This window comes from Poromitra crassiceps (genome assembly GCF_964638095.1).
Source record: "Poromitra crassiceps genome assembly, chromosome: 5".
NCBI classification, from domain to species: Eukaryota; Metazoa; Chordata; class Actinopteri; order Beryciformes; family Melamphaidae; genus Poromitra; species Poromitra crassiceps.
Window position 1 is genome coordinate 6210676 of NC_139642.1, and position 20462 is coordinate 6231137.

The window sequence follows — 20462 nt, forward strand, 5'->3', positions numbered from 1 at the left end:
TGTCAGGGGCACTTTACACAAGGACGGTTTCCTATGGTGACGGGGAATTATTTTATCGTTAGTGCCTCCCTTTTAGACGGCGACGGCGAATTTGCGCTTAGAAAACGACACATTTTGAAACCACCCTCCAGAGTGGAATTCTTGGTGACGCTCCCCGCTGAGCGCTCCATGTAATCGCTTGACACGGCTCATTTCAGGAACTCTGACGTGCCTGCACACGCGACACACGCGATTACGCCGTGCGCAAGTTATTCATGCTCTTTGGTGGTCTTGTAGGCCAGACTTGTGTGTAGCAGCAACTCAACCTCTTCCTCCGTCCAAACAAAGTAGTTGGACTTGCTTTTTGCTTTCGCCATGGCGGTAATTCTGTTCAAAGTTTACCGCTGCTGTGAGAGAAGTGTTTTAAAAGGAAGTCGCGGAAGTATTTATAGGCTGACCCGGCACTCTCCAAGTTGTGGAGCGACGAGCAACGCCCCGTTGACCATCACACTGCCACCTAGCGACCTGGCATGTACATTACGGCATTTTAAAAATTCAACAGCGCTCATGTAAACAGGGAGAAGGTGTGAAGGAAACGCTATTGTGTCGTTTCTTCCAGAAACTGTCCTCGTGTAAAGGGCCCCTCAGTCTGTCAGAGTCATTAGCCACGTTCGGAATCGCTCACTCATTCACTCACTCACTAACTATTCCCCATATAGTGTTAATCATATAGTGAACTATATGTAGTGTTTATCATATAGTGTGTTTATCATATAGTGAACTATATGTAGTGTTTATCATATAGTGAACTATATGTAGTGTTTATCATATAGTGAACTATATGTAGTGTTAATCATATAGTGAAATATATGTAGTGTTTATCATATAGTGAACTATATGTAGTGTTAATCATATAGTGAACTATATGTAGTGTTTATCATATAGTGAACTATATGTAGTGTTTATCATATAGTGAACTATATGTAGTGTTAATCATATAGTGAACTATATGTAGTGTTTATCATATAGTGAACTATATGTAGTGTTTATCATATAGTGAACTATATGTAGTGTTTATTATAGTGAACTATATATAGTGTTAATCATAGGCTATAGTAGGGCTGCACGATATTGTTAGGATGATGTCATCATTCCTACTGTGATGTCATAGTTCACTCACTGATGATGTCATAACACAAGGTGATGTCATATTCGGGACCTATAAAGGTTCGGTTCTGCAGGTCCTCTGCAGTTGTTCATAGACTAATCTCACGACAACCCTCTGCAAAAGTTCCCAGCTTTCGAACCTTGCAGACCCAGCTATCAAGTTCCACAGCGTTCCTAGTTATCGAGACTTCAGTTACCAAGTGTGTCTTGGCCATCAAGTATCCGCGCCTAAATCCACATTTTCCACAGCGACCCTAACACACAGGAAAAGCTGCGATGTGCGATAACACTGTTCAATATTGCGATGACGATATGACCTGCGGTAAATAAAAAAATGCTATAAACAAAAATATTAATGGGTAGGGGTGCTCCGATCCGGCTAAGCCACGATCTGATCCGATTCCGATTCCTGGGGTCATGATCCGATTCCAGAATCGATTCTCGATTCCAACGATTCTCGATTCCAGAATCTAGAATCGATTCTCAATTATGTAGTTTTATATTGCAATAACACACAAAAAATACATAAGTATCATATAGTGAACCATGTAGTATCATAGACCAGCTTGTTACTGAGCTAACATTAGCAGCTGCTAATGCTAACGTTACAGGCGATGAGTCTCAGTCAGAAAGACTGCTATTCACTTCCTGTGTGAAACAGGGGCAGTTTGGTTTGGTTCAAAGTGAGCGACTGTGTTTGTAGCCTGTGTGATTAATCACAGGTAGCGGGTCGGGGCGCGGGTCTTATATTAACGGGTCTGGGCGGGCACGGGTTTGCCAAATTGGACCCGTGCAGGACTCTGCTGTGTGCCTCCACCTGGAGTCTGGCCGACTTCAAGCGCTGCGCATGCAGGCTCTGCTAGAGATAGGAATAGTCTATTCATCTGTCGTGACCGGCGCCCGATGATGTCATATTTGGCGCACCCCCCCCCCCCCCCCCCCCACGCCTGGGTCACTACGGCTACCATAAAATCAGCCTTAACAGGAGAGACCGATCACACTGGCTGCGACACGTCCATCTCGGGTCCTGTAGCGAGAGTTTCCGCGTCTGGTCTATTTTGGACGCGAGCCGCGAGCGCCCACGGGCAGCAGCCAGGCATGAAGTCAGTACAAGTTGTAACCGGCGCGGAGCAAAACAGAGCCAGGCTCCTGCTCAACACTCCCATGACGCGCTGCAAGGAGACGTTTTTGGTGTGTCCCAGGCGTAACGTTAACAGCTACCTGTTTTGAATGGAGAGAAACACCTGTTTTGAATGGATGATTCTGTACAGCTAATTTACTGTACTAGGCAGAGTAGTAGAGTAGAAAAGTGTATTTATGTGTCACTCCTCAATACAACAACAGCTAAAAACTATTCGGTACATACAACTAGGGATGGGCATCGAATTTTAGAATAATCGTTGTTATTATCAACGTCGACTTTTATTATTGAAAGTCGAAATTCGAAAAAACACTGTAATTTCTTTTTTTCTTTTTTCTTTTTTGTGAGTGAAATGTTGCATTGTCTCCCCTGATTCTAAGTGTAGTCGAATCGCTTGGTTTGAGCAAGTAAAACAATTTTTATAAGCATTTTAAGCAAGGTTTATGGAAAAATGAATGGCGGATGAAATCCCATGAAGAGGGAGAGGGGGTGACTTTGGCACCCCTTTGGCACTCAGACCTGAGCCTACTAAATATTTAATGAACCACTCATGATTGTCAAAACTGTTTTTTATTTTCGAAAATGTCAATGTCATGTAACATGTTCTTTACTTCAGTGGTGCAATGCTTGTTTGAGCTAAAAATCCACAGCAGAAGCCTTTTCTATTAATTAATAAAGCTTTAGACTTAGAATCAGGGGAGACAATGCAACATTTCACTCACAAAAAAAAAAAAATTACATTTTTAATTTTTTTTACATTTTAATTTTAATTTTCGAATTTCGATTAAAAGTCGACTTTGGCCAGCGAATTTCGAATATTTTTTTTGCTAGAAATGCCCATCCCTACATACAAGTATTGTGGACCACTCACTAGAGTTATCAGACACAGGGCCCTATCTTCCGACAGGCGATATCCCCTATTAGCGCTTGTGCACCGTTTGCGCGTGCCTTAAGGCAGGGAAGATAGTAGTCCGCCTTGCGCCGTCCGCCAGGTGTTGTGCCGAGTTTTGCACCCCAGCGCCAGCAGCATCCCCACCTCACGGGAGCATATTGTAATGATTTATACAGAAATGTAACTGCTTAAAAGTGATATAATTGTCTGGTAGACAGGGCCCGAAATTAGAGCCCGCCACCCGCCAATGGCGGGCAGATTTTAGCTTTGGCGAGTGACGTGAGAGGTCTGTCCGCCACGTGGCGGGTCCCAAAATAGTCGTCATGTAATATTAAAACTGTGTGTAGCCGGCTAACATGAGTGCTTCCTCTCTCTCTGCTGCTGCTCCTGTCTGCCCTGTGGCAATGTCCCGCCCACAGCGCTATGTGATTGGTTACATATCGAGCAATAGCTTATCAGAGGACTGAAATCTGAGACGCTGCCTGCCTGCCCCACAAAGCCCCTTGATGCGCGACTGGACTCTGCCTGCCTGTGTGAGCGAGTGTGACTGCCTTCCTAGACTTTCTCAGACAAACACAGAAAAACGCAGATTGTTCGCAAATGTTCGTTTGGTGTGCCATAGCAGTCCGTCCGTGTCTGTCTGTGTCTGTCCGTGTTTGTTGGAGAAAGTCCGATACGATTGGTGTACCTTGTAAACTGGGGCAGGACACAAGATTTTAATTCCATAGCGTCCACGGTGTAGCGTCGCTCTTTTTGAATCAAATGGCTTGGTTGTCAAGTGCGAAGCTGTTTTATTAACACATTCACTGCCAGCCGTTTTTTTTTTACTGTAGGTAGGTTCTGCCAGAGGTTTTTTTTGAGGATTCTGGCTTATCTTTCAAGACCCGAGGATTCTTTTCTGCTAAGATTTTGTGAACACACAATATCTCAAAAGAACTAATAGAATGTGTGCTTTCTCTGTCTAAAATAGTTAGTTTGTAGAGTTAGTAGTTATGTAAGCATTAGCAGTTGAATACAGCATGGTTTCAGCGTCTGAAAAATTATTCAGAGATAAACAGCTTTTTGTGAAATTCGATAGAACAGTCACTTTAACCATTCATTTTCGTCAGACATCTAAACAATAGTTTTGAACAGTAATTTCCTCCATAACAGCAGGAAACCCCCCTCTGCTTCCAACTCCTCCCTCCGTGGGCGTTCTCCTCCGCCCTCCTTGGCTCTGCAGCGGGTCTGTGACAAACGAGTTGCTGCTTTGCTGCTGCTGCCTGGCAGTCTGCATGGGGCTCGCTGGATGGGTTTCGCTCGTTTCTTGGCGGTCCGGTTGAGAGCTCTGATGAAGCTCTTGCGATTCTAGGCTTATTTATGGTGCGTGTTTCAAAGTGTGCATCCAATCTATTCTTGGAACCCCCCACCGTTGCCACCGCTTTGCGTCAGCGCGAAAGTGAAAGCGTTTTCGCCATCCATTTACAGTATGAGAACGGCTTCCTCACGCTTTTCCCTCCAGTTTTGGCTCGCCTCTTCTACTGTGGAGAGACATGTCGCCACTCAGTGGGTCGGTAAAATAGATTATACACATTCAATACCTCCAATTCTGGTATAGGAGACGTAAAAGGGTTAGATCAACGTCCCACCATCAAAAAAAAAAAATCAATTTTTTTTTGGACGTAAAAACACGTCATTGGCAGTGAACGGTTGGATTTTGTTTGACGTAAAAACACGTCATTGGCAGTGAACGTGTTAATCAATAGTCTTGGAATATGGCTTGATGACAAGCTGACTTTTGGTGTCCACATTGATAGCCTCTTAAAAAAACTTAGACCAAAGTTAGGTTTTTATTTTCGTTTAAAAAAATGTTTTCCTTTTGCTGCCAGAAAGAGGCTGGTACAAAGTACCTTTCTGTCAGTATTAGACTATGGTGATGTCGTCTATATGCATGCTGCTTCTGCTGTTCTGAAAAAATTGGATGTAGTCTATCATGCTGCCCTGCGGTTTGTAACTGATGCAAATTTCCGCACACGTCATTGTAAATTATATGAAATGGTTCAATGGACTTCTCTGAGTCTAAGGAGAAAAACCCACATGTTAATTTTTATTTTAAAAGCTTTATTAGGTAAGTTACCTCTATATATTTCTAGTTTATTGACATATCGCCACAGCCGATTTAACACTCGGTCATCAGAGAAGATTATTCTCTTGGCCCCCAAAACCCGAACAGAGCTAGGTAAATCTTCCTTCTCCTTTCATGCACCATATGCCTGGAATGACTTACAAGATGTTTTAAACATGAAATCTTTACCCCCTCTGGACATGTTTAAAAACACTCTAAAATCTGTTCTTATAGAACAATGTCATTGCATGTGAAATGTGCGATTGTCAAGTTTCTTTTTAGCCCTTCTTTTTAGCCTTTAATCCTTGTAGTCTGTGTTTGCTTATTGTATTTCTGTCTGTATTCTGTGATGTTATTTGTCCCTGTTTGTATTCTTGTTTTTTTTTTTACATGAAACCTTTTATTTTGCTTTCCATCTTGACCAGGACTCCCTGGCAGAAGAGATATTGTATCTCAATGGGACCTTCCTGGTTAAATAAAGGATAAATAAAATAAATAAATAAAAAATATCTCCAATCCACTCGCATGTGTAACGCAGCGCAAGCAGGCTGCAGTCACCACTCTCCAGAGCGGAGGAGGAAGAAGGAACCAAATAAACTAGGATGAGACATTAGTCCATCAGCGGACTCGTTTGCAATAAAAAAGGAACCAAATAAACTAGGATGAGACATTGGTCAGCAGATGCCCGGATTAACCTGTTTGTGTTCTCCTTTGAGAGAGCCTGGTGCGAGGTTAGTGTCAAGTAGTGTAAGCTGAGGGAAACCCTCTTTATTATTTTGTTTCTGTGGTGAGCTGTTAGCTTGTTTAAAGTACACAGCTTTATCTTGATAATGTGCCCAAGTCTCCACTAGATTAAACAAACACACACACACACACACACACACACACACACACACACACACACACACACACTTTGATTCATGTCAATATTAATAGAGCAACGAGCGTCTCCCCGCCGTGCTCCACATGCTGGACGATTTTCTGCTGGTGGACCCCCTGTCGGTCCCCTCGGTCTCCCTAATTAAACTGAAGGGGGTGTTCCGAAGGCTAGGCGTGCCTCTAGCCGAGGAGAAAACCGCCAGCCCCGCGTCATCACTCGAATTCCTGGGCATCAACCTCGACTCCGAGCTCATGCAAGCCTCTCTCCCCCTCGAGAAGCTCACCCGGATCCGCGAAATCGCCCAGGCTCATACGTCCGCCACCCACGTCACCAAACGGGAGCTCCTGTCCCTCCTCGGCCACTTACATTTCGCCATGCGCATAATTCCCCAGGGCCGCTCATTCATTTCTAGGCTGCTCGACTTGGCGTCCTCAGTCCCCGGGCTCCTCGACCCGGTCACCCTCGACGGGGGCTGCCGGTCCGACCTCCGGTTCTGGTCTCACCTGTTATCGGACTGGAACGGGGTTTCCTTCTTCTACGAGGACGTCGTCTCGTCGGCTGACGACCTGAAATTTTTCACAGACGCGGCCCCGTCCGTGGGCTTCGGGGGGCTTTTCGGAGCCCGGTGGTTCACCGGCCCATGGCCGCGGCAGTTCGCCGGGCTGGACCAGTCCTCCGCGCTGTACGAAATCTACCCAATAGTGGTCGCATGTCACCTGTGGGGGCGTCTCTGGGCAAGGAAACGGATAGCCGTAAAATGCGACAACGCAGCGGTGGTTGCCATAGTCAATAAGGGGCGTTCAGCATCCCCGGATATCATGCCTTTCGTGCGGCGCCTGACCTGGCTCTCAGTCGCCCATAACTTCATTATAGTAGCCCAGCACCTCCCCGGTCACTCTAATATCCTTGCTGATCATCTCTCCCGTTTCAATTTTCAGGCGTTCCGCAGACTCTGCCCCGAGGCCGACCCATCTCCAACGCCGATCCCTCCATTCTCCGCCCTCACCCTCTCGTAAGCCAGCCCCCCCCCGTCCTGCCCCCTCATCACCACAATCCCCTTCTCACCAATCTACTCCACACTGCCCAGCTCTTCATCAGGAATGGTCTGGCCAGTTCCACGGTCAAAGCCTACGATTCGGCCTGGCGGTCATTCGCTTCGTTCTGCGTCTCAGTGGACCTTCCCACTTACCCAGTCCTGCTCCCCACGGTATGCGCGTTCATTACTTTCTGCGCAACCACCCGACGCCTGCGCCCCCGCTACATCCGCAGCCTAGTGGCGGGGATCCAGTTCCACGCAAGGCGATACGACCCCGCGTTCCCCAGCCTGTTCTCTTTCGCCATCATCAAGTCCCTGCTAAAAGGGATCGCCAAGGCCTTCCCGTCCGCCCCAGACGCCAGGCGTCCCATCACCCTCCCCGTGCTGCGGCAGCTGCTGACCCGCTCGAGAGAGGCCAGCCCCTCACCACTGATAAATGCCCTCCTAGAATGCGTATTTTCCCTAGCCTTTTACGGATTCCTCAGGGTCAGCGAGTTCACTTCCCCCACAACGTTCGACCCCGCACGGGACGTGACCCTGGCCGACCTAAAGTTTTACCCCGACCACTACAGCATCGCCCTCAAACACGCCAAAGCAGGCGGGGCATGCTCCATTGTCATCGCCCGGAACAATTCCCCCTTCTGCCCCTTCTCGTCCATGGCTCACTACGTCAGGCTCAGGCCTCAGACCGGCCCCTCGGCCCCCCTGTTCCTCATCGCACCTTGTCACCACATGACAAGATCCTGGTTCACCCTGCACCTCAAGCAGACGCTCCAGCAATGCAACCTCCCGACAAAGAACTACTCCAGCCACTCCTTCAGGATCGGAGCGGCCACCTCGGCCGCTGAGCAAGGAGTGTCCTCCGCCTCCCTCCAGCAAATGGGCCGCTGGTCCTCATCGGCATTCTCCAGCTACATCCGCCCGGAGCAGGCGGCCATACTGGAAGCCCAAAGAACCCTCCTCCCTCAAATCGGTGAGCATGGCAACAAACAATGTCCCGGACTTCCGTGCCGAAAAAAATGTCTCGTTGGTGGTGGCTCCCCGAAAGCATGGCGCCCAGCAAGGCGCGGTAAACTCCCCGGCTCATTTTTGGGGGGGGATAGAGAAAGAGAGAGCAGAAAGTCAGTAGTTGCGCCAAGGCAGCCAAGTAGGCCAAGCCGGGAAGCGCCAAGCTAAATTTTAATGTACCAAGATCGAAGGCCCGACCGAGTTGGGAGCGGCAGCCGCAAATAGCTGTAAGTCGCTAAAAAGGTCGAAGGCCGGAAAAGTACAATCGCGAAGCGGCAAGGCGGCCAGGTAGGCCAAGCTGGGAAGCGCTATCGCGAGGTGCCCGACCGAGTTGGGAGCGCCAGCCGCAAACAGCTGTAAGTCGCTAAAAAGGTCGAAGGCAGGAAAGATCGAAGGCCCGACCGAGTTGGGAGCGCCAGCCGCAAATAGCTGTAAGTCGCTAAAAAGGTCGAAGGCCGGAAAAGTACAATCGCGAAGCGCCAAGGCGGCCAGGTAGGCCAAGCTGGGAAGCGCTATCGCGAGGTGCCCGACCGAGTTGGGAGCGCCAGTCGCAAATAGCTGTAAGTCGCTAAAAAGGTCGAAGGCAGGAAAAGCAAGATCGAAGGCCCGACCAAGTTGGGAGCGCCAGCCGCAAATAGCTGTAAGTCGCTAAAAAGGTCGAAGGCCGGAAAGTATGATCGCGAAGCGCCAAGGCGGCCAGGTAGGCCAAGCCGGGAAGCGCTATCGCGAGGCGCCCGACCGAGTTGGGAGCGCCAGCCGCAAATAGCTGTAAGTCGCTAAAAAGGTCGAAGGCAGGAAAAGCACGTACCAAGATCGAAGGCCCGACCGAGTCGGGAGCGCCAGCCGCAAATAGCTGTAAGTCGTTAAAAAAGGTTGAAGGCCGGAAAAGTGCAATCAACTACTGGCGCCTGCAGATCTCAATTAACCTCCGGTAATCAGATCTTCCTTTTGGGGGATCTCCTAGCCTATGCAGGTGCCCCCCTCTTGCCTCAAGAGCAGCGCCACTGGCCAATGGAGTCAAGCGCCAAAGCATTTGCCATGCATGCCGATTGCTAAATAAAGTTTGTCTAATCCTACCAACTGGCCTCTCCTGATTGAAGTGAGGTCTCCAGACCATATTTCAAGCAGAAGGCCACTCACGCATAATCCGATCATCCCCTGACGACAGTCAAGTTCTAGCATAACGTGGTCAGTCAAAAGTCCTAGTATGACGTCTGCTATGACGTCAAATATGACGTCAGGTAATCCTCATATATATAGCAAGGGTTCTACGTCACCTCTCTCTCTCTGGCCGATCATAGCAGCAGTAGCTTCACGGCAGTCCATCTCCCTTGAAGCCGGCCTCCGAAGCGTTGTTTTGCGCCACCCACCTCCCCAGTCCGCCACCAACGAGTCTTGACTCCTGATCCCCCACGGGGGGGGATCTCCTAGCCTATGCAGGTGCCCTCCTCTTACCTCAAGAGCAGCGCCACTGGCCAATGGAGTCAAGCGCCAAAGCATTTGCCATGCATGCCGATTGCTAAATAAAGTTTGTCTAATCCTACCAACTGGCCTCTCCTGATTGAAACAAAGCACGCCTATTTCGTGGGGACGAGCTCCTGTTCACCAGCATTTTCAGGTGCACGAGCTCAGAGATGGATAAAGAAATCCCAAATTGACAGACCCAGCTAATAACCGGCATCGTGGTACAGAATAGCGTGATTGCTTTGATCTGGTTAAGCCAAACCAGATCAAGGGACAGATCCTGGATCTGTTTATCCTCCGTTTGTGGTATGGGCCTCTGGTCTCTGTTTTCTCACAGGGCTTTTGTATGAGTCTTGCAATCAAGTCAGATTTTCTGAGGAGAAAGATAATTTTAGACAGGTATTAGGCTATTCATAGTAACGTTATTGCTTTGCAGACATCTGCATATAGGCAAACTTGAGGTGATAATGTCTGCTATTCAGAAGCTAACCTGAAATGGAGAAATCTATCTATCTATCTATCTATCTATCTATCTATCTATCTATCTATCTATCTATCTATCTATCTAAGCTAACCTGAAATGGAGAAATCTATCTATCTATCTATCTATAAATTTGGCAATGTGGGCTCTGTTCTCTGTTTCAATTTTTGTCCCACTGATGATGTCATAGTGACATCACTGAGGATGTCATCAGTGATGTCATAAACCACTGATGATGTCATCTGTGATGTCATAAGATGCGTGACATATACAAGTTGTGACATCGTCAGTGATGTCATTCATCAGTGATGGCATAACAGTAAATGTGATGTCATCAGTGATGCGAAGTTGTGACATCAGTGAGCATCAGTGATGTCATAAGAGCATGGGCTTGCACTCAAGTCAAATTGTCTGAGGTTAAACATACTATTATACAATAACGCGGAACAGACTAGCTTAATGAAAATAATAGGTAACTTAACGTTATATGACATGACGATGACACGTCTCAATAGGCTATCAGATTGAGCCGAGATGAAAATACCTGTACTCAGTTACAGTGCACTCCTCTTATAGTGATCACCTTGGGACAGGTCAAATTGATTACTATAAGCAGATGATCACTATATACACTAGGCCACTGCTCGGCCTCGCCCATAGCTCGGCCTAACCTGCCATATTGCCGTGTGTGTGTGTTGCTCACTAAATGTTATTCCATCATGATCTCACAATGCGTCCTTGTGTGTCTGTGTGCCCCATTATGATATCACTGATGGCATCATCAGTGTGTGTGTATGTGTGTGTGTGCCCCCCTATCACTGATCAGTCCTGTCACAATGCCTCATTGTGTGTGTGACATCACTGATCAGTCTTGTCACAATGCCTCCTTGATGTGTGTGTGTGTATGTGTGTGTGTGTACGCGCACACTTATGACATCAGAAAGAATGCCTCCTTCCTTGTGTGTGTGTGACATCACTGATCAGCCTTGTCACAATGCCTCCTTGTGTGCGTGTGTGTGTGTGTGTGTGTGTGCGCGCGTGCACTTATGACATCACTTTTGACATCATAGCTGATGACATCATCACTGATGATTAGCCTAATGATTAGCACTAATTAGCCTAATTTAAAAATCCGGCTCCCTCAGGTCACCCTTTACACACCCTGAAAGTTTCAGCCCGATCGCAATTACTTTACTTTATTTCATTTAGCAGACACTTTTATCCAAAGCGACGTACAGAACATGAGTACAAGAACATAGAATAAAAGAACAGTCAATATAAGAGTGCATATAACTAAGGATGCACCGATTGATCGGCACGTGACCGGAAATGGCCGATTATATGTTTCTGCTTTGATCCTGCCATTAAATAAATAAGTAAATAGTATAGGCTAAGTAAATAGAATAGACCAAGATTTGCAATACGCCCGGAAAATATGTTAATCCTGCAGTTTGTGTTGTCGCGCAAATGCGGCTGTCGTCCACTCCGTCAGAAGTGCGTTGCCGTGGTTTTAACCTCGGGTCCTTGCATTAGCTATTTATCTTGAAAAAACTAAAAGAAAAAAACGAAAAATGTTGCTTAGTTTCCACAATATGGTTGTTGTTTTACATCCCTGCACTACACCACTTCAATCAAGATTTGCAGTACGCCCAGAAAAGATGTGAATCCACGAAATTTAGAGTGTTCTCCCGTTGAGTTACTGTTTAGAGAGGCTGATTATAGGGGCCCGCGCTACCGCAGCTGACCACTGCGAGGCGCATTCTGTTTCCAAAAATGGCCGGAGTGTCCTCTCTTTCCTTCCATGCTCTTTGCCGGTGATCTGCGCCGGTCACTCTAAATAGCCGATTCTGTGAGCCGATTTTCACGTGACGACGTGCGCACACCCGAAAGCAGCGAGACCGAGACGAATGAGTTGCAGCCAAAACAAAAGCAGCCACTGTACACACATGCCACAGCATGTCTTCGTCGGTGCGGAAATGTTTCACCGTCAGTGAAGACGATACAAAGCTTGCAGTTTGTCACACATGCAAGTCAAAAATATCCGCGGAGTGCCAGGGTAGGTTGGAGTCCACTCCAGTCTGAGCGGCTCGCTTCACCTCACCCCTCTTCCCCGACCAGCTGCAGTCCACATCACCGCTGCCTGCTGCTATCTGTCAGTCACGTTGTAACGTGGCTACAGGAGAGGACTATTTGTTTCATATTGCGAATAGAACGACGAACATAATAATAAAACGCATCGGACCAGTGTGCAAGGTTTTCTGTGTGAGATGATTCTTTTTTCCGAATGGCGGATTAAAAAAACGGACTCTGTGAGTCAACTCAAACTCATTTCCTCATCTAACTACTCAATAACAGCCAAATCCGCAACTGTAGAGTGGGCATGGCTTTGAAGGTCTCTGGGCTCCAGACCTATAGGCTATAAACTCCATGTCCATGGATAACATTTTGACATTTATTTATTTTATTTTATTAGTTTATTTGGCAGGGACATATACAAAAAACATATACAAAAAACATTAAACACCATAGGGGAAGATATGCTTTGTAACAGATTTAGCCATAGGCTACTTTCCATCTGGAGCCCCTGTTCTGTTGCACCTTTTTTCTTTTGGAAAAGTAAATGCATGATAGCTGTGGGATATTCATTGTATTTACGCAAAAAAGAAAAGCTCTTTCCAGTAACCTGGAACACTTTTATTTTGAGATGTTTTTGAGTGAGATCGTCCTACCTCAGGCAAATGATAAGAAATGTGACATGAATGTTAATTTTCTATTAAAGCAAAGTAAAAAAAAAAAAAAAAACGTCAATTATTGTTCTTAGAAAGAAAATCGGAATCGGCCAAAATCGGTATCGGCAAGTCAGACTATTCAAAAATCGGAAATCGGAATCGGCCAAGAAAATGGCAATCGGTGCATCTCTACATATAACAGTATACAAAACACGGTGTGCAAACTGCATTCAAATGCAACTATCAAGCCGCACATTCAGCAACATCATTCATTCCACATCGTACAGCAATAAACATTCAACCATAACTAATATTACTTCCATTCACATCCTTCTTAACCATCAATTTGAAAGTATACATAAAAGAGATGGAGGAACGGATGGAGTGTGGCACGTCTTTCCACCACCGGGGGACCACAGAGGAGAACAGACCTCTCTGTGACATGGGACTAGTTGGTGGGGGTAGTGCCAGGAGTCTTTCATTAGCGGAGCGTAGTGAGCGGGAGGGGGTATAGAGATGGATGAGTGAGCTCAGGTAGGCAGGTGTTGTATTTGTTGCAGTTTTGAAGGCGAGTGACAAGGCTTTAAATTTGATACGGGGAGCCAGTGGAGGGACATGAGCAGGGGTGTGATATGTGCTCTTTTGGGTTGGTTGAAAACAATTCGAGCTGCCGCATTTTGGATCAACTGGAGGGGTTTGAATGTACATGCGGGGAGGCCTGCCAGAAGGGCGTTAGTCGATACGGGAAAGTACCAGCGCCTGAACCAGAAGTTGACAGGTGTGAACGGACAAATAGGGTCTAATCTTCCGGATATTGCAGAGGGTGAATCTGCATTGAGGCGATTGAGGCGACATTATGGGAGAGTTGGTCATCAATTATGGCACCTAGGTTTCTGGCAGAGTTTACGGGTACAAGTTGAGTTGGTCTGAGGTTGATGTTGAGCTGCTGGTGTATGGAGGGATTGGCTGGGATGATGATAAGTTCTGTCTTAGAGAGGTTGAGTTGGAGATGGCGTTTACTCATCCAAGCGGAGATGTCAGCAAGGCAAGCAGAGATACGTGTTGAGGCTGTGGGGTCGTTAGGTGGAAAGGATAGGAAGAGCTGGGTGTCGTCAGCATAGGAGTGATAATGGAACCCATGGGAATGGATGATGGAACTGAAGAAGATGGTGTAGACTGCAGAGAACACTTAAAATGGCATAACTGTGGCCGGACAGAACTTGAAACAGAAAAACATCGCCCACTCAATTTAATATATATAGATATATACTGTATAGAATACAGTACATATAAAGTAAAGGAATGTTACTGACTTTAAACTCCATACAGTAAGTTAGGCGTCCAGATGTTTCAAACACAGCGGTCTCGTGTAGACCGAGACCTCTCCACAGACAGAGATGCCGCCATCTCTCCATATAGAGACAGACATGCACAGAGTATCGCTGCTGTATCTCATTGGCTAATTGTTGGCAATTTGTAAGTAAAAAATAAATAAAATTACTATAGTTAAAAAAAATCCATTGTTCTCAGGTGAGGCAAGGCCGAAAATGATCACTGTAAGCAGAGTATTGATCACTATAAGCCAATAATTTAAACAGCATGTGTCTAGGAATGATTCGGGAGCAAGCTTTTTGATCAATATAAGCGGTTGATCACTATACCCGTGATCACTATAAGCGGATTCCACTGTATTGGTATTCACCTTATGTTCAGACGTGGGGGTGGGCCAAATTATTCCGGGTCGTGTTAACATTTCCGGCGGTCACGGCCCGAAATTCAAATGAATGTCATGAAGAAGAGAGTTGTTTTTGTAGCGGCCTGTTTGGGGGGTAAAACAGCCTACTACTTTGAGCTCGGTACACAGCCAGCAAGCGGAGTATCCACTGTTAGCCAGGTCAGATAACGTTATCGTCGACAATGACGAGCACTTTCTTGTAAAACATACCTGGACTCCAACAAAGAAAGCTTCAGATGGTTTTCTCTCCTCCGACGCAGCGCAAGCCACTTACGTCTATAAGACCCGCAAATGTTAACGTAATTCCCTGGAATGCGAGACTTAACGAGCCAGTTACATGGCATTGCATTCTTAGACATTGCCATTTGCTTTTATTTGGTATGTTACATACAATTGGCTAAATTATTAGTTAATTCAGAGTTAGATTATATTGGAGCAGCCAGCCTTTTTTTTTTTTTTTTTTTGGACGGAAGTCGTCACACGACCACACAACCGGGTCAAATGGGCGTGGCTACATAAGGTGAATACGTTTTAAAAACACACATAGCGAAACATGGTACAAACAAATGCAAACCAAAAAATCCAAAACTTTATATGTCCTCTAGCCGTCTCAAAATAAAGTACCTTGCAAGGTAGAAATGTGTTTGCAGCTAAATTCATTTAGCACACAACCTGTTCACAGCACGTTTCTCTGCTAAACTCTATGTGTGTCTCTAACACACACACACACACACTGGCTGATAGTCTGCCTGGCACACGCCCCCCTGCCCCCTGTCTCTCTCAATTCTCTCTCAATTTATTGGCATGAGATTATGGATCAAACCATTTACCAAAGCAAAAAGTCACATATACATGTAGACGTCACAACACTAGTCGGTCTGTGTGGGAAGGAGCGCCCACAAAATGTTACTTCTGGTATTGTTGTGTCAGTAGGGTCACTATTTAGACCGTTTGATTTGTGGCTGTGTGAACACAAACGAAGCAAGGCACAAATGCAACAATTGTATCAATTAAGCCCCTCAATCGGAACAAAGCAAACGACCTAGAGGTGTGAATACACCCGAAGTCGTCTCTGGCAGCATCACTAAGGCCCTGTTTACACGGCGACGCTCCCCGCATAAAAACGTCAAACTTTTTTGCAGATAGCCTATTAATGATCACTGTCTCCCGCATTGAATAATTGAAGACAACTCACTGTCTGCGATGCATTTCCTCAAGTGAAGTACCAATTGTGCTCAGGTCTTTTTTATGTTTCTTTACTGGGTTTTTATTCGGTAATCCAATCTGGAGCAGTTTATTAAGCTACCATTGTGACTTCTGTGTCACTCTATCGCGTGGAAAATGCATTTTAACTTTAATTACAAAGATAAATCAAGCCCGTTAGAAACAGAATAGGGGAAGCTAGGCATTTTTACCTTACAAAATAAAAGCCGTATTTTATAACTTGGTAAATAAAAATCAGGGTCGTCGACTCACTACGTGTTAAAATTGACTTTAGTTGTTTAGTTGTGTTCTATACTATATGTCTTCTGTGTATTTCGGATCACACACAAAAAAAAACGTTGCAACATGCATCAATAAGACTATTAGTTTATTTAATTACCATTATTGTGAAGGTTTTAACCAGAAGTTTCAATGTTATTCTGGCTACTTGACGCTTTTACGGCTTCAGTCTGCACGGCAAATCGTTATCACAACAGCTGTGTATAAATGCGAAATAGAAGGTGAGCACGCAACGCTAGTTTGCCATTTCATGCAGAGATGGTTGTCGTCTAAACATGGCCTCAGTTTTGGTATTTCAAGAGGGTCAAAACAATAATTTTTATATTGTTTTTTTAGGGTGTAAATTCTGGAGCGCTGTGTCTGTAGCTGGCCGGATCAGCTTCATCCTTCCCCTTTTTTATGCCTCCGCTGGCGATAGCCAGGCCTGAGGCATTATGGATCCTAGTTGTCCGTCCGTCCATCCGTACATACGTATGTCCGTACGATGTTCGTTAACGGGATATCTGAGGAATGCCTTGACGGAATTTCATAAAATTGGCCTTAAACATCCACTTATGGCCCATTTCCACCGCTGGTATCAACGCGGCCCCGCCCAGCTCGTCTCGCTTTTTTGTTTCATTCCACCGATCAAAAACGTGGACAGCCCGGGTTGAGTCGGGGTTGAGTCGTGCTGCTTTTGGTTCCTGCTCTGTTGAGGTTCTAGCGCTGTGAACCCGGGTTCATACGGTGACGTGAAAACATTGTAGACGACTGATTGGTCAGGCAGAATCGTGTTTACTCTATCTAATGACTGTCAATGCTGCATACCAGTTTAGTGGGGCTTACCTTCTCTTCTGTTATGTTATTTCCATCAGTCTTTTGTGTTGCTGCCTTCGCCTCTGGTGAAATAAAATCGATCTCCTTACTCAGCCTTAACATGGCGGTGGGTTTCAATTGTTATGAGAGAGAAAAAGTCCGCTGCTCAAGAAGCCCTTGTAGTTGAGTGCAGCGTCGGCTCCGCTAGGCCGCAGGCGGGGCTTTGGTGAAGCCGCGGTCTTGCCTGGTGAGAGGCCGCCGGGGTAGAGGGTTCACTCTGTAGTGCAACCCCCGTCCCTCGCGCAGCGCATGCATGTGAGTTTGACTAACAACAAAGTGATATCCATTCTCCTGGCCGATTGTCACATTTGCCCATGTACACTGTAGGTCATTTAGAGGCACCAGTATTTCATAAACAGTTTAAAAGTTCTGTGTATGGATTTAATTTTAACGTTATGTTATAGCCTACTTCGGCTATAGGCGGAGGACAGATATGCGGTCGCTATGACGACCGGGGGTGGGCGGGGACAGATCAGCAGCGGTGGAAACAAAACATCCATCGGGTCGAAACAAATAGAGCCGAGTGGTGACAAGCTGTGCAGGGCTGTAAAATGTGGTGGAAATGAGCCATTAGACTCAAGGATGATCTGATTAGATTTTGGTGGTCAAAGGTCAAGGTCACTGTGACCTCTCAAACGCCATTTTCAAGCTTGTTAATGCGATATCTCAGGAATGCCTTGGCGGAATTTCATCAAATTTGTCTCAAACATCGATTTGGACTGAAGGATGATCTGATTAGATTTTGGTGGTCACAGGTCAAAGGTCAAGATCACTGGGACCTCTCAAACGCCATTTTCAAGCTTGTTAACGCGATATCTCAGGAATGCCTTGACGGAATTTCATCAAATTTGCCTCAAACATCGACTTGGACTCAAGGATGATCTGATTAGATTTTGGTGATCAAAGGTCAAGGTCACTGTGACCTCTCCAACGCCATTTTCAACGGTGCGGTCATTCTGTTTAAATGAGGGAGATGTTAGCTTCATATAATGTTTTAGGACATTATAATGTTTTATAATGTCCTTCACAGAGTTAGATGCCATTCTGAGGAGGAGTGGAGACCTTTTGTTTATCATTTAACATATCTTATCTCTGTCTGGTTTGTTTTCAGCTTCACTCAGAGAGAAAATGCCTCCCACACCAGAGGAGCATCTCACCTGTCCTATCTGCTGTGACATCTTTAAAGATCCTGTCATCCTGAAATGTAGCCACAGCTTCTGTAAAGCCTGTCTGCAGAGATGGTGGACAACGAAACCCGTGCGTGAGTGTCCAGTTTGTAGGGCTACATCTTCACAGAGAAAACCACCATGTAACTTGGTGTTGAAGAACATGTGTGAGGCCTTCTTACTGGAGAGAGATCAGAGAGCTTCAGCAGAGTCTGAGCCTCTTTGCAGTTTGCATGCTGAGAAACTCAAGCTCTTCTGTCTGGACCATCAGCAGTTTGTGTGTCATCGCTGTCTGGATTCAGAAACACACACCAACCACACAATCAGATCCATTGATGGAGCTGCACAGCATCACAAGAATAAACTCCAGGAATATCTGAAGACTTTAAAGGAGAAACTGAAGATGCTTAATGAAATTAAAGGAAACTGTGATCAAACAGCAGCACACATTAAGGTCCAGGCCCGACATACAAAGAAGCAGATTAAGAAGGAGTTTAAGAAGCTTCAGCAGTCCCTTCAAGAGTTTCTACAAGAGGAAGAGAAGGCCAGGATCAATGCACTGAGGGAGGAAGAGGAGCAGAAGAGTCAGACGATGAAGGAGAAGACTGAGGGTCTGAACAGAGAGATAGCAGCTCTTTCTGACACAGTCAAAGCCATAGAGAAGGAGCTGAGGGCTGAAGACATCTCTGTCCTGCAGAACTACAAGGCTACAGTGGAAAGAGTCCAGCGCCCCCTGCTGGAGGATCCACAGCTGGTCTCAGGAGCTCTGATAGACAAGGCCAAACATCTGGGCAACCTGAGCTTCACAGTCTGGGACAAGATGAAGGAGATGGTCTCCTACACTCCTGTGATTCTGGACCCAAACACTGCCCATCCAGCATTCAATCTGTCCGAAGATCTGACCAGTGTGCGATGGGGAGAGACACAGCAGCTTCCTGACAATCCAGAGAGGTTTGACAGAGATATATCAGTCCTGGCCTCTGAGGGCTTTAACTCAGGAACTCACAGCTGGGATGTTGAGGTTGGAGACAGTCCATTATGGGGACTGGGTGTGTTAGCAGACTCTGTCCACAGGAAGAGAGGCCTATGGTCTGGATTATGGGGAATATGGTTCTATGATGGTAAATACAGAGCAATCTCCCCATCGGGTCCAAACACTGATCTCACCATGAAGAAGCTCCAGAGGGTCCACGTGAGACTGGACTGGAACAGAGGAGAGCTGTCATTCTCAGACCGTGATACTAAAACACACATACAAACCTTCACACACGCCTTCACTGACAGACTGTTTCCATTGTTCACCACTGGGGTTCATGGAACTCCTCTGAAGGTAATACCAGTGAAGGTCTCTGTGACAGAACAGCCCAGTTAGAGAGAGAGAGAGAGAGAGAGAGAGAGAGTGTGTGTGTGTGTGTGTGTGTGTGTGTGTGTGTGTGTGTGTGTGTGTGTGTGTGTGTGTGTGCGCGTGTGTGTGTCTGTGTGTGTGTGCATATGTGTGTGTGTGTGTGTGTGTGTGTCTGTGTGTGTGTGTGCGTGCGTGTGCGTGTGTGTGTATCTCTCTGCGAGGACAAGCCATTGTCCACCATGACAGGAACCTTCTGCACAGTGAACTCACACCTAATTTTGATTTTAAGTTGTATCCGTTTGGCTGAGAACAAAAATCCAGTTTATTCGATCTAGTTTCATTTTGAAATAGATATATATTTGTGTGTGTGGGTGTGTACTTGGCCAATTCCCCCTGTTTTCCCAGTCGTTGGTCCACCCCCTCTGCCGATCTGGGGAGAGTTGCAAATGCTTCCTCTGATACATGTGCAGTTACAAGGACTTCTCACTGACACCCCGGAGTTTCACCAGCAGGACGTAGCGTGTGGGAGGATCACAGGGGACAGGCCCCCCGACCGACCAGTGCAGTGACCAGGACACATACATTTATCTTTAGCCCGATTCCCAGACAATTAACCAAGCCGGAGGTAACATGGGGGCTCGAACCTGCGAGCCTCTGGTAGGCAGGGAATCTATTGCTGCACTCCCCGGACTACCTGTTTATTTTATTTTTTATTATTTTTATTATTATATATATTTTTTGGGTTACCTGTTTATGATAAGTAGAAACAGAGCACACTGAACTGGCATCACTCATCTCTACCGTGCCTCTGGCTTGCCCTCGAGGTCTCGCCCTCTTCTCAGACACAGCTCAGGTCGTGCCAACTTTTTGCCCAATTATATTAGTAGGATGTTTTCAAAGCATGCATCAGATTGTTTTTCTTCTTTTTGTGAAGAAACGTGTTAAAGGGATGATAGTTCAGTTTGTTTGAAGTGGGG

At 46.2% G+C, this 20462-nt stretch overlaps 1 protein-coding gene across 1 annotated transcript; it reads left to right on the forward strand.

The window, feature by feature from the left end:
* Positions 1 to 6249: 6249 nt before the first annotated feature.
* Positions 6250 to 19512, forward strand: LOC310776274 (E3 ubiquitin-protein ligase TRIM39-like; the record flags this gene model as incomplete). The annotated part of the gene is made up of 3 exons (XM_083636482.1): positions 6250 to 6874; positions 7102 to 7602; positions 18086 to 19512. 3 exons carry the CDS (start codon positions 6250 to 6252, stop codon positions 19510 to 19512), a joined length of 2553 nt encoding a protein of 850 aa, XP_083492608.1.
* Between the last annotated feature and the right edge of the window lie 950 nt (positions 19513 to 20462).